We start from the raw sequence: 14,762 nt of genomic DNA on the forward strand, positions 1-14,762 counted from the left end.
TGAACCGCCGACCATGTGATCGGCAAGTCCTAGGCGCTGAGGTTTTACCCACAGCGCCACCTGCATCCCTTGCAACCCCACCCTAGCTACAGCTAAAGTGGGAAGCTTGCTGCATTTCCTCTCCATCTGACCCCACTTACCTGTCTCCATTCATATTGCCCTGAAAATTTAAAGGAGGCATGGAGAAGAATCACAGCATTTCAGGTGAGGCTTTACACCTTACTAACCAAGGCTTACTCCTCACATGCTTTTGTTTGGAAGTGTGCAGTACCATGTGGGCTGATTGTGGGTGTGATGTTGTGTGAGAAAGGCCCCCAAAAGAGGAACTTTTTTATTCTTTGTTTCACAGGGCTTAATCCTATCATTTAGTTAGAAGCAGGTTATGTTAGGTCTTTGCTATGGCCCTCCTAAAATGGTGTGTTGCAAGGGAAATGTCAGGCAAATGCCTTTGAAATCCAACTATGAAACATTAACCCCATTTGAAATATCCTAGCATACCTTTGTGCAGATATTTCCACATAAAGACACATCTTGACTCTGTCCTGCTGTTTTCTCACACGTGCACACCTGTGCTTTAAAAAAAATGGAAGTGAGGATGCTTTCATACACAGTGTTGTCAAAGCTGTAAGGTTGCAGGAGATTTAAATGACCTGCAACTCCTTAGCCAATTGCTGGATAGCAAATAAGAGCTAAGGAAGAGGGATTTACTCTGCACAGGTACCTCCCCTGTTCCATCATATTAATAAGCTCATCTGCAAGTTATTTCCCCTGCCCTCTTCTGGAAAAACCCAACGCCAGCAATTTATAATAGTGGTTGTTTTGTATGCCTAGGAGGAAGACAGTGCTGAGGTACTATCATTTCCTCCCCCTAGTGAAAATTGCAGCTTTGTGAGGATTGTTTGCTCTGCACTCTGCACATGTTCAAGCGGCGCGTTCTCACGCTCCAACGAAACGTCTCTACTATCTTTGCGGCACCAGTGTGCTACTCGAGGCAGAACCTTATATTTCTCTGGTTTGGGGGACGGTTGTTTGCAGAAGAGATTCGCTGGCAGTCGTGCGGGCGGTTGCTGATCGCAAGGCGTCTCTCCCGCCCCTCAAAAAAGTCTTGGTCTCCGCGAACCGGAGTCAGCGGAGGGGCGCGCTGGAGGGAAGCAGGGCGCCGCTGCTCTTTGTCAAGGGATTTGCGCTGCGACCCCCGCCCCAGGCGAAGGGGGCAGAGGAGGAGGGGGAGACCCAGACAAGGCGCGGGAGGGGTTGTTTCTCCCCTTGAACCAGCAAGATTCCTTTTCTCCCCCGCGGACCAGGCTCAGCGCCCAGCCGCCTTTTCCGCTGCTGAGCGGGGCTGGATTTCCGCGCCTCGATCCGCCCGTGGCCGTTGGCTTCGCCCAGCCCGCCTGGGGCTCACTAAGGCCGCCCCCATCCTACCTCCTCCCCGCTCCGCCTCGCCTCGCCTGCTGGTCCCCGCCTCCTTCCTCCCTCCCCTCTCTCCCTCCCCGCCACTCGGCGCGTCCCCTCCCCTCGGAGTTGGCAGCTCGGTGGCCCAGCCGGAATCTCGCAGCCGTTGGCGCTGAGGGCCGGAGCTCTCCTGCCGGAGTTGGGCTTCCCGGGCGGGGGGCGGACTGCTGCTGGGTCTCGCCCCGCCGGCCTCCTCCAAGGGCGAGCAAGAGGAGCGGCCTGCCAGCCAGCCAGCCAGCCGTCGCGCGCTCTGCATCCCTCCATCCGAGCGAGCCTCGCCGCGCAGCCTTTTGTTCCCCCGGCAAGAAGTTTGTGCGCTGAGAAGGGCCGTGACAGCTGCAGCCCCGTTCGGGAGCACAGAAGAGGCGGCGGCGGCGGCGGCTCCTGCTCCTGCTGCTCGCTTGACATGCAGCCCACGGCTCGGCTCGGCGGGGACGGATGCCGGGGGAGGCGGGCCCCGCTCTTGCCGCCGCCGCCGCCGCCGCGACGCACAAAAGGCTCCAACTAAACTTCCCTCCTGGAGAGCGAGCAAGCGGGGAGAGCTCCGTCTGCGCGGCCCGAGCATGGTAGGAGCCGAGAGCAGCCCGGCGAGGACACCGGCAGCCGGCTGTCCCGGCCCGTCCCCTGCGGGGGCGCCTCTGCTTCTGTCCGCCGGCTGCCGCCGCCCTTGAGCGAGGAAGGAACGCCGAGCAGACTTCGCCACGAGATCCCCGATCGCTCCCAGACTGTACGGGGAGACCTGCCCGCCTACCTTCCGGGGCCTTTGCTAGCGGCGCTGAACCAGCTATCCCGCCCGCCGGCCGAGGATGCTGGGCAGACTGGAGGCGCCCGACGTCGCCCGGCATGAAGAACTTCCTGCGCTGGGACCGCGAGGGATCTCCGCCGCCAGGCGCAGTCCGAGCCAGCCGCGCCGCGCCGAGGGGCCGGCGAAGCAGCCTCTGCAAAGCGCAGTTCTGCCCGGGCATGGAGGCGCGCGGGAGGCCGGGCCTTTGTTCCGCCAGGAGAGCGCGCTCTGCGGCCGCCTTCCCGAGAGCTGGCCTTTTCCTCGCCGCCGCCGCTGCTGAGCTTCCGACCGGGGCGCCCTCTGGAAGAGGCTTTGTCGGAGCGGGCTGGAAGACTTGCCTTAAGGAGAACAGCCCTAGCGAGCAACCGGAGGAGGCGGAGGGCTTGCAAATAGCAATCGGCAAAAACGGCTTTATGTGTTGGCCTTGGACTGCTAGCGTTTCCGCAGGAGCCATGGAATGCCTTGCCTCTTTCAAGGACTTCCACGGTGGAAGATGACTTCTCTCTGGAAAGCTCTGTAACTTCTGTAGAATACAAAATTGTGGCCTCCCAAGTCGTTATTAGGGATTTTCAAAAGACACCCTGCTCCACCATAGTCTATTTCATTTTGTTTTCAATGGAGAGCTTGTGAGGCAAGGGAGGGTTTTTTTGCTTGTTGTGGGACTCTTCTCTGCGGGGTCCCCCCCCCCCATTCTATTCTGTTCTGTTTTCTTTTATTTTTTGAAAAGTATGGGCAAGCCACTCAGCAGGCCTGACTGTTTAAGGCAGAGTCCTGCTTGCTTGGGGAAAGGAGAGGATGAGGATGGGTATATAGAAGACTGTTACGTCCCTCAGAGGTCCATCTACGACACCATGAGGATAAATGAGCAAATTGATCAGGGGTCCAAGACTAGCCAGCCTTCCAAGAGTACCCTTGAAAAAGGGGATGGCAGCACAATCTCTAGCAATGGGACTTTAGGGGCACCAAGTGTCTTTGAATCAAAGGCACCCGAGAGCAAAAAGTTAGACGAGAGGGTCATTTTTGATGCCTTGAAACTTAGCAGTGATGTCTCCAAGTCAGCACCGGCACCCCCAAGGCGGCGGCCAAACCCGGAGAAGAAGGAGAATGTCAACAGGCGGTCATGGAAGTCCTTTATGCCACCCAATTTCCCCGAGTTTGCTGAGAGAATTGAGGCCTCTTTGAGTGAAGTCTCAGAAGCTGGAGTTTCCAACCCATCATTGCAAGAGAAGCAGGAGTCCACTGCCATGTTGGCAGAGAGCCCTAGGCAGTCCGACCAGGGGGAATGCATGTCAGAGCCGTTGACCCTGGAGCACATTCCCAAACTGTCTGGAGTTCCAGAAATTCAGGAAGTGAAGCAGCTAAGCGAAGCCTTCTGCGAGTTGTCTCAGGATGAGTGCCAGCCTCTTCTGGGACCAGAGGACATGGTAGTTGACCTGACCGGCGGCAGGCGGCGGGACCACAGGCTCTCGAGCGCCACGTGGCCAAGGGTGATGAAAAATGCCATCAGAGCTGGCCTTGGCAGTGGGCATCATGACACCTTGGAGGCAGACAACACAGACTGTGTCATAGAAACAGTGCCACTGTCTCCTTGCCTGAGTGAAGAGCTCCTGGACCCAGGGATGAGCATTCTCATCGCCCCCAACCTCCGGGAAAAGACTGAGTCGGAGCTGAGGTTTGAGGAGGATGAGCGATTGATCATGATGGAGGCTGGGGAGGAGTGGGAGGAAGGCTTGCTGTCAGGGAAGGCTGCTGAGAAAAGAAGTTGTTACTTGACAGATATTTCTGAAGAAAAGGAACAATTAAGTGTTCCAGCCGTGACAGTTACGGAAGCTGTAGAGAGTTTTGCTGGTGTCCAAGGGACCTCTAACCACCCATCTCACTGGCAAGAGCTGTGGGATGACTCACAGCTGCGAGCTGTCAACTCTGCTCCCGTTCCCCAGGAAACGCACCAAGACTTAAACGCTACTCTTGAGGAGGAGGAGGAGGCTGGTGCCTGCAATGCTGAAGCTGTAGCAGCCGAAGTGGAAGAGGAGGAATTTGCTTCTGGCCTAGAAGCCTGTGCCATCTCTCTTGCCCCAGAGCAGTTCTCTGACACGGATTCTGTGCAGATGTTCCTTGAACTAGAAAAGCTTTGCATGCTTGAAGAAGGAGGGGATGGAGTGGCTCCAGGTGATCTGGAGGTACAGGATGCTAATCAGTGTTCAGAAGGGCTGGACATGCAGAAGGACTTGGCGGGAGCCTCCCAGCCCTTGACTCACCTTGAAGTCAGCATGGCAGACTCTGCTGTGGTCTCAGATCTGGAGGACTTTGATGCCACATGTGGTTCTCAAGCAGTAAGTACAGCAGAAGCTACCCTTTCAGAGTGCTACTCTGAACGGGAAACTTCTGGTGACTCTGAAAAGGTGACGTCTTCGAGTCCTCCACTTGAAAAAGATGCTGTATCCCAACAATCACTCTCATCCTTAGTTAGTCAGATAGAGGAGTATGGGGCAGAACTGTTGGCAGGTCATGACCCTGCAGAAAGCCAGAGGGTCAAAGGATTGTTGGACTTTGCCATGGGTGAACCTGTGGCTTCAGTTGATTTCCCTTGCTGTAGAGAACCACCTCCTTGCATCCATGTTCTTGCCATAGGCAGAGAAACTGAGCAGCAGCAAATGCAGCCTGTCATTTGCTATGGAGCAAAGGAGGCATCCCCGAGCCATGATGAACTTGCCACAACTGCTGAGGAGCTGGACTCCCAACCAGATTTTGACTTGGCAAAAGAGATGGTGAGCGCTATGGGGAAAGAGCTGCAGGCTTGCGATGAGCTCAACCCATCAGAAAGGACTGACTTCTCCAACTGGGATGTCCCAGAGCTGGTTTCTGAGGATGAAGTTGCAGAACTGGATAAAGAAAACCTCCTTTGTGGGGGCCACGTTAGTGACATGGAGGATGTAGATAGTTCCTGGGTGCCTTCACAAAATGAGTTTGCATTGCGGGACTCTGAGGAGCCTCTAAAACATGTAGGCTCCTCTGAGAACTTGAAGGCTGTGTGTCAACTTGAGCCTTTAACAAGGCTGCTGTGTGATGGAGAAGTGTCTGCGAGTGCAGCCCTTCTCCAGGAGGAAACACCAGAGGTAGTTGAGCAGGGAGCAGCAGCAGCAGCCAAAGGCAGCCCAGTGGAAGAGAAGAGATATTGCTTGGAACCTGGAGACTTGGAGTTCCTTTTTGGGCAGAGCAGGGACAGTGAGATAACAAAGGATGAGGAATGTAGTGCCAAGTTTGTGTGTACCAACTCACAAGCTTTTGTTGAAGATTTGTTTGCTGCACAGCCCAGTTCAGAAGACTTGGCCTCTTCTTTTGGAGAGGAATCTGCTTCTGTCAGTCCCCTCCCTAGTGACAAGCCTCTTGATGCACCTCCAGATAGCCCGGAGGAGCTTGTTGACCCCTTTCCTTCTGCTGGAGTGGGGCCTTCCATCACTGATGGTCCAGCAGCTGTAACATGTTCCACCCTGCCTTTGCCATCCTCACTTGCTTCAACCCCAGAGGCAGGGGGGCCTGTTGTGGATGCTGCCTGCTTGTCCAGGTATAAAGAAGTTTGTGGTCAAGATGGCCTTCCAGGAGTCACTTTGGAGCCTGAAGCAGAGGACCTGGTACCATTCTTACCAAATGCAGAGGAGATGCCCTCTGCTTCTGTGCCATTCTCCTTGGAAAATATGCCTCTAAGTAGAGAGGAACAGCCTGCTCTGGAAGAGCTGGCCAATACCACAATGTCCACCTCCACCAAGGAGCCTGTTCAGGTGGCCCAAGGGATTAAAGGCCTTGCCATCTCTATGTCATTGGGTGCAGATGGTGTGCCAGAGCCACCAGAAGTTGGTTTCTCTCTAGCACCTGGAGCAGTGTGGGATACAGTTTGCAGCACACCACAGCTGCCCTCTTCTGCAGCACCTGAAAGTGGAGAGGAGGAGCTGACCTCTGCTGTGCCAGACTCAGAAAGTACCTCCTTTTCTTCCCTCCTTGCTGAAGGGCCTCCTGCTGAAACGGATGGATTGGTTCCAGATAATGAGGTATTTGTTTCCCCTGGTCCCCACACGCTGCCATATCAGACATAAAATTACGTTTTTTTGTAGGAAGGGAGTTGGGGAGGAAGTGAGGAGTTAATCCATAGTTGACTGACTGATGTAATTTGGAGTACAAAGCATGCCTGACTTTTGTCCCCTTTTGTTAAAATTTGGGTTCTCCTTCCCTTCCCTTTGAAAGGGGGTTACATTTTGTAGGCAGATTTAATGGTCTTGATAGAAACTGTGTTGGGTTGGTGGGTTTCTTTTTCTTTTCAGGTGTGGGGAGGGTTTCAAACAAGAACAAACCTGTCATTATCTTGCTTACGTAAAAATATTCTTGCCACCACCAGTGTCTTGAACTGACTTATTCAAGTAGCATTATGTTCATGCGCTTAGAAGCAAATTATACATTTTCTTCTGAAAGATTGTGATTAAGTGTGGGTAGCTGCAGAGCTCATAGATGGGAAAATGTGTTGCTAAGAGGGAAATGGTATAAGGCAAATTCCGGCTAACAACATTACATAAATGATAAAAACCAACCAACTGCCTAGTCAAGGCTCTTTCAAATCCATAGAGAAGAAAAGAAGTTGCTGAAAACTTTTTCTTTAAATCTCCAAGTAAAGAAGGGGTTTGGAAAAGAGAAGCTTTTGTGCCAAGTCTGTTTGTAGCACCAAACGTCTATAAAAGGGCATTGTTTTCTTTTGGATACTGATTTTGACAGTTGTCAACCAAGCTAAGCTAGTTTTTTGTACTTTTTAAACTGTCATGACGTTGGTTTTTTCCCCCTACCCCCCTGCCTAGGAACTTGGCTTGGTTGCAATTTCTCACGCTTCAGACAGTTGCACATTTCAAAAACAAGAAAAGCAGAAGTAGCCAGAGGCTTGAGAAGGGCTATGATGTAGTGTTCAATTCACATGTGGAAAACAGTCTCCAACTGTGGGCAAAGGGCTGAGTTTTTCTCAGTGAAAAAATGCAGCACCCACAGCCAAGACTGTACAGTTCAGACCTGTAATTAGGAAGAAAAGTGGGGGGGGGAGCAGGGGATGCCAAGCTAAGCCAAACTGACATGAATTATCACTCTGGGTTTATTACAGTCTGTCCAGCTGAGTCTGAGGAGAGAGAGCTATCTGAGGAGAGAGAGCTATTTGATAGAAAACATTATCAGTCCTATGGTGCCCAGAGTGGGAGATATTTGCTCAACACGCCAGGGTCAAAACAGCCAGGGGAGTATATGGAAGGTGTTCTTAGCTGTTGCCATGGTTGGTTCTACAGGGGAGAAGAGAAGCTATGAGGGGTTATGGGGCATTTCACACATTGCCAAACTGTTGTGCTGCTAGATATGAGATAGGATCTCCCACTTTTTAATATGGTGCAAAGCAGCTGTGAGCTCCCAAACTGGATTGTTGGAACTGCACTAGGGAGAGAGTGTTTAGCTGCCACCACTCACTCACCCATCTCTTGTTTTCCTGATCTAATCCTCCATTCTCACTTTAGCTGTGTGATGATGGGGGAACCTGCAAGTACATTAGGCAAGAAGCCATGACTTCTCCTGGCTTTCTGATTGGTGTGTCTGCATGATACATTTATTGCAAGTGTGTGTGTGTTGCATTTGTACTTGGATAAAATATAAACCAGCTGTTAGGTAGGAGAAAGAGGTCAGCAGGTTTACCGTGAAGAATGGGAACAGGATACTAGAAATGGGTCTTGAGAGAAGCATATTGTAAATGAAAGCCTGGTAGCATCATTAGGAGGGCAGGGAAGCAGAGAATAACAAACGGATGAATTCTGTGTATTTTCTAGGTAATTCTGCAGGACTTGCTTCCAAATTCATTCATTACATTTATATCCCACCTTTCTCCAGGAAGCTCAATATGGCCTACAAGCTTCTCCCCATTTCTTAATCACAACAACCCTGTGAGGTGGGTTAGGCTGAGAGTGAGTGGCTGGCCCAAGACCACACCCAGTGAGCATCATGGCTGAGTGGGGATTTGAAGCCTGATTTCCCAGCACTCTAACCACTACACCACACTGACTCCTGTGAATAGGAACACTGACTGGCATTCTCCACCCCAAACACACACACATTTAGTTTCTCTATTGGGCGAACCCAAATGTCACAAAATGGTACAGAAGCTTTTAAGTTCACCCAAACTTTTCGTTGGTCTAGATGGGAAGAAGGTACTTTTGTCAAGCCATCCATTTCTGCATCTGGTAAGAGTCTTAAGATGAAGAGTGGGAAGAGGTAGACCCCCCCCTCCCCTCCCCTCACATATTTACTGTCTAAAAATGGCCCTTCCCAGTGTAGCACCGTCAGGATTTTTTGAACTACAGTATGGCTGTGCTGACTGGGGCTGACGGGAGTTGTAGGTCAGTGTGTCCTGAAGGCGCCATGTTGGGGAAGGCTGGTGTGAGGAAAGGGGCCACATGCTGGCCCTCCTATTGCAATGCAGTTAGTGTCTGCCCTCCCTTTTCTTTTGCCCTCCAGTCTTTCCTCCTCCTGCTGCTTTTGCTTCTCTGAATCAGGGAAAGGTTTGCGCCTTTGTCCAAGTGAGAGCTAGCCAGCCAGCGCTCTGGCATCCTCTCCGCATTCTGTATTTGAAGCTCTAAGCTATGCTTCCAAGTATTTTCTGCCGAGGCGGTTGTTAAGGCTGGGTTTTGCGTTTTTAAGCCTCCCCCACTAAACCTGTCTCTGGTTTCTGGATCATTCCCACCCAAATATGGCAGCTGTTCCTGATTGCGGGTGGGGGTGGGGATTTTGCTTGAACAGAGCGAAATGCTTTGGAGTCCTCTCCTGTGTTCGTTTTAAAAATAAGTTTTGTATTTGAGGTTATGGCCGGACCGTGTAGGAAGAGGTGGCGGCATGTCCCTTCAGAGAGCTTGCATGCCTGGCTTATCGGTCTGGTGTGTGTGTGTGTGTGTGTGTGTCTGGCTGCTGTTGCATGTAGGAGGGCCCTTTCCATTTATATCTATCTATAAAATATATAATATAAAATAAGCAGTCCCAGCAGAAGGGCTGGGTGAGTCGTTTGCTGTTATGTTGCCATCAATCCTTCTTATGGCAGAATGGCTCTATAGCTCTGGACAGCATCTTCATTTAATATCCTGGCATGTTCCCATTTCTGGAGACAAGTTGCTGAACGTTGCAAGGGAGGAAAACATTTTCCCCTGACTTTTCCAAGCTTTAGATCCTTTCTGCCTTGCATCGCAGCTGTCTCGCTCAGGGCCCTCTGTAAACCATAGGGAAGTTTGGGCACAGTTTTTTTTGGAAGTGGCTGCTAAATCTTTAGCTGGCTGCAAAGCTTTAGAAATGTGATGCTGTTCCTCATTTTCTTATGAACAGAGCAATTTGTTGCTTCAGTTTGGTGGTTTTTGCTGCTGATTTACTTTTCATGTGCCACTTTCTCCCTGGGAGCAAAGGGCTCCTTAAAGATCACCAAAAACTACCTTGCCAGGTGTTTTGGACTACAACTCCCATCATCCCTCACCATTGTCTGTGTTGGCAGAAGTGGGGGTCCAGAGCACCTGGGGAGGCTGTGAATGAGTATGAGTGTGCTTTTTCTTTCTCCCACTGCTGCTGCTGACATTTATCATGACACCCCTATGAGGTAGGGCAGACTGATAAATAGTGGTGATTCAGAGCTATTGGATGAATAAGAGACTTGGTCTTGGGAGTTTTGTGTTCTAGCAATTACTCAGCAGCTTAAAAAAACCCCAGCAACCAGGTACTAAGAAATTGGGGGGGGGGGCATGTTGCGTAATGCACTGCTTGAAATTTGAGTGTTTTTTCAGCTCTGGACCTTAATACATTCGGTCATAGTTAAATGCCCTGTGGGATTTAATCACACATCTATTATTATTTTTTTGTTATAAAACAAAAGTCTGTAGTTGGAAGTAATTGTGTTTAAATGCCACAGCAGATGAATTCTACCACTTACACCTGAACAAATCATGCATTTTAAAATGATATTTACAGAATTGCTGTGTGTTGACTTGATCTTTTGGAAAGGCACCTGATAAATCTTGTTAATAATAAAAAAAGGGGTTCTCCCAATGAAGCATGAGAAAGAGGCTCTTCTGGGTGGCGTATCTTGGCAGGATCCCAGCAAGACAAAGCTCTCTGTTATAACTGAACCAATGTCTGTAGCTTTTGAGTAACACAAAACTCCTTGCCTAGACCAGATGTGTGGAACCTCAAGTTGTTGCTGAACTACAACTCCCACCATCCTTGGTCTTCAGCCATGCTTTCTGGAGCTGATGGGAGTTGCAGTTTGGCAACATCTGGAGGGCCAAAGGTTCCGTGCACCTGGTCTCAGTGATACACCAATAGACGTTGGCCCAATAAGAAGAAGCATTAAAGACAACTTTTTGTTTTAAAATGGAGGTCCAAAGGAGGACTGCCAGGATGTAGGAAGATGCCTAATCTTAAATCAGACTATTGGTCCATATAGCTCAGGAGTATCTACATGACTGGCAGCAGGTCTCTGGGGATTCTTTCCCACCTCTACCTGGATACAGTGATGTATTTATTCTGTCTTCTGTCCCAAGCAGAAAAGGTTTGCTGCCTCTGAAATAAGGTGTGCACAGAACTGTCTCTTGCAGTGCATGATGGCAGCCTTCTTGCAAAGAGTAAGAACCAGTCCAGGGGCTGCATGCAGCTGGTGTGGCTCAAAGGGCATGGGGAAATGGGAGGCTCTTCTGCCCTTCTACTCGCCTCCTTCTGAGGAGAGGAGTTTGCTCAAGGGCAGCTACCCTTTGAGTGTCACTCTCAGTGTGGCCTCTGACCACTTCAGGTGCTCCTCACGCAGCTGTCTTGCAGGGCAGTGGGGAGGTGGTAATAATAATAATAATAATAATAATAATAATAATATATTTATACCCTACCCATCCAGCAGGGTTTCCCAGCCACTCTGGGCGGCTCCCAACAGATTAAATGCAATGCCTTTGATTTGCCACCCTGGGCAACTGCCCTGTTTTCCTCCTGTAAATACAGTATGCCCGGAGATGCTGGGGATTGAATCTAGGAACTTCTGCATGCAAAGCACTTAATTATAAGAAGAGCCTTGATAGGCCAGAGGAACTGACTAATCCAGCATCCTGTTCTCTGGCTGGCCAGCAAGATGGGAAGCCTGGACCTGAATGCAGCAGTGGAGGCAGAGCATAGCCATTGTGGCTAATTGCCATTGATAGCCTTCTCCTCTGTGAATTTGTCTAATCTTTTTAAAGCCATCTAGGTTGGTGACTATTCCTGCATCTTGTGGTAGGTGCTCTTCCATGCAGGTACAGCCCTTCCCGTAAGTTGAATCAATGTAAGCTGAAGAAGGGACTGTGTGCTTTTTAAAAGGAAGTTCTGGAAGAGAAGGGGCAGCAAGAGGAGCGGGAGGCAGTTGGGAAGAGAATGAGGTGCTAGACCAATCAAGCAGGAATGATATGGTCAGGTGAGGGGGAAAGAGGCGCTGGAATGACAGTTGATGTTTCTCCAGGACAGCATCAAACCTTCAGGTGTTTATTGACTCACATAACTCCTTTGTGTTCATTAAATAAAAAAGTAGTAAATCCAGCCCTCTATAAAGAACTTTGAAGATCACAGTGAAAATTTTGCACCAGACATGGAAGTGAGGCAGAAGGGATTGGGATGCAGGTTTAGTAAACTCATCCTTTGCTCTGTCCCCACAAAAGGAAGTTGCAGCATAAAGTATATCCTCCTTAATTTCCATCTGCCAGCTTGGCTTTGGGCCTCTGCTGTTTAGCAACCATCCAGGGCAAGCAGTCCTATGTCATCTGCCACTGTGGCTGCTGTTGATGGTTCCTTGGAGTTTGCCCAGCTCTGCGTGAAGCAGGCCACTGTTCTTCCCATTCCACAGGGAGGGAACCAAGTGACATGAAAGAGTAACATGCCGTGCGCTCTATCATGGTATATTATCAGAACTCCCAGAAACACACAGGGCTTGTCGTCATCACTGAGATCAGTTTACATGTGCAGCTGGGAGTTAACAAGCTGAGAACCGGGCAGTCCAAAACATATCTAAACTGGTCCTTAGTGGGCTAAGGGTCTCTTTCCAGGGATGCTTTAGCTAGACAGTGATCAGTTTGGATGAGATTGCCTTCCTGAGCCTTGAATAGGCAGTGCAAGTTCCAACATGGAAGCATCTTTTGTGTAGGAATTTGTGGACATATGAATCTCTCTTGATTCCAGCCATTGGATTCTTCCCTACCTGTGATCATCTGTATTCCTGGGAGTTGCAGAGGTTTGGCGTTTCATGTGCCCACATGGCTAAATGGCCTCTTCTGCTGTAGTGTTCCCAAGTGAAGGAGCTACCTGCCTTCCCCCTTTTCTTAATTCCTCCTCTGCTACCATTTCCCCTTCACAGGAGCCTCCCTTTCCTGGGAAGGAGAAATGGCAGCTCTTTGTCAGAGTCTTGTCTGTCATCACGTACTTTTCAGAAGATCCAGGGCTCCCTGATAGGATCAGCCTTCTCCTGATTTTATCTCTCACATCCTTCCCTCCCTTTATTTCTAAACCTTGCTTTGCCTTATGGTGCTTTTTTTTCTCACAAGGTCGTGGGAAGATCTTGGAGATTGAGCAATTGCACCCATCTTTCTTTTGTCTTTTTGAGTGATAATGCAGCAAACTTTCAGTATGTTTATGATACCTTGTGCATGTGGAAGGCAGTGTATAGGAAGCAGTTGTGCAGCTGGTGTGAACATGCTATGGAATGTGGTGCTCTCTCCAGCAGTGTTGAGAGAGGGAAGTGGATAAGTTTTTCTCCAAGAGAGAGTGAATTATGCCTGTCAAGCTTACAGAGGAGTGTAGGTGTGTAGCTAATCTGGCTTTTCTGGTGCAGGAGGTGGTGGTGGAGAGAGATGTAGATGCTGGCCACTTTGCCTTCTAGGAGCACATGTTGTGTTTCAGTACAGCCTCATTTGTTGCCATGACTTTTCCTCCCAGCTCTAAATGTAACAGAGCTAACACTCTTTTTGTCTATCAGGTTGGCTGGCTGGTTTTTACAGAGATACCCTTTATAGCTCAGCTGCACACAGTATTTTCTTTCTTTTTGCTTGTGTTTAAAACCTTTTTCCAGAAGTGAAACAAAACTCCAGATTCCTCCTCAAATACCTTTATATCCTCAGCTCAAGATACTGATAGCCAATTAGTAAGCTAGTCCATTCTCATTAACTTGCTATGTCTGCAAGCTTCATTCATTGGTTGGTGTGATCTGTAAATGAAGTCTGGCATTCATATGTAGGAGATGCTCTCAGCCACAGCTGGAGACAGAATGAAATGGTTAGCCAGTAACCTCCAGGGATTGCCCTAAGGCAGCCTTCATCAACTGGGTGTGCTCCAGATATTTTGGACTGCAACTCGTATCAGCTCAGCCAGCACTGCCAATATTCAGGAATGATGGGAATTGTTGTCAAAAAGTCTTGGGGGTACAAGGCAGGAATATAAGTTTCCACCGTCCCAAACCTGGGGACGGGGTGTTGGGACAGAAACTGTTTGAGACGTCCATTGATTGAAAGTGGAGTATTTTGACAGCTAGAAAAAAAATAAAGAGAAACAAACTAACTTCAACGCTACCTTCTGCATTTTTGCTCTTTAAAGAAACAAAGCATTTGAAATTGAAAGGGGCTTAAAATCGAAAGTAACTTTCTTTGTTTGATACTTTCTTAAAAAAATGGATACAAATAGAAATTGTGTCCCCTAGAGGGAGCCTGTCAGTTTGCGGTTACAGCTCTCCACTAAAGCATCATCTATATCTCACAAGTTTGTTGTGAGGATAAAATTGGAGTGGGGCTAACCATGTACAGTATGCTGCCCTGAGTTCCCGGCCTGATAAATAAAATGGCTAAGTAAGGAAACTGATGATTTGTGATGGAGGCTGACATCCTTTGTCTCTCTCCCCCCCTCCCCCGCTTCCATGTTTCCTCAGACGTTCCAGAAGGAGCAAGTTGACCCACTTCAGGCAAAACTGCAGCAAGTCAATGGGCTCGGACAGGGACTCATCCAGAGTGCGGGAAAGAATTGTGACGTCCAGGGCTTGGAACATGACATGGAGGACATCAACACCCGCTGGAACACCCTCAACAAGAAGGTGAGCTGCACTTGGTGGCTCCTCGGCATTACTAACAACGTCCTTCTGCTGGGAGGGGTGGTGGGATACAGCCTGCAGGCACACAAGGTGACCACCTTGCAGAACTAACCAGACCTGAACATGGTTGATGCCTGGATGGGAGACACCTTGGGAAAACCAGGTATGCCACTTTGGGTTCCACGATGGAAGAAAGGTGGGATTTAAATGCACTTCAACTATTTATATTGCATGGGAGCTGTTAGGATGCAGGAGGAGGGTGCCTGCCCATGAGCAGAGTGAAGATCATTGTCAGTGAAGTCCAGGCCACCTAGTGCTAGGCATGGAGAATGGATGTGGGCCTTTCCAAACACACACACACACACACACACACACACGTGTCTTCAAGTACTTTTC

The 14,762-nt window shown here is 49.6% G+C and overlaps 1 protein-coding gene across 29 annotated transcripts in view; it reads left to right on the forward strand.

The window, feature by feature from the left end:
- MACF1 (microtubule actin crosslinking factor 1) overlaps positions 1-14,762 on the forward strand; it is a 297,050-nt gene that overhangs the window by 235,967 nt on the left and 46,321 nt on the right. For all 29 annotated transcript variants that reach the window (XM_077931870.1, XM_077931885.1, XM_077931874.1 and 26 more), the window contains one exon: positions 14,208-14,369. In XM_077931870.1, the coding sequence (XP_077787996.1) occupies positions 14,208-14,369 (162 nt within the window). The remainder of the gene's footprint in view (positions 1-14,207; positions 14,370-14,762) is intronic.

This window comes from Podarcis muralis, chromosome 7, assembly GCF_964188315.1.
Source record: "Podarcis muralis chromosome 7, rPodMur119.hap1.1, whole genome shotgun sequence".
Lineage (NCBI taxonomy): Eukaryota > Metazoa > Chordata > Lepidosauria > Squamata > Lacertidae > Podarcis > Podarcis muralis.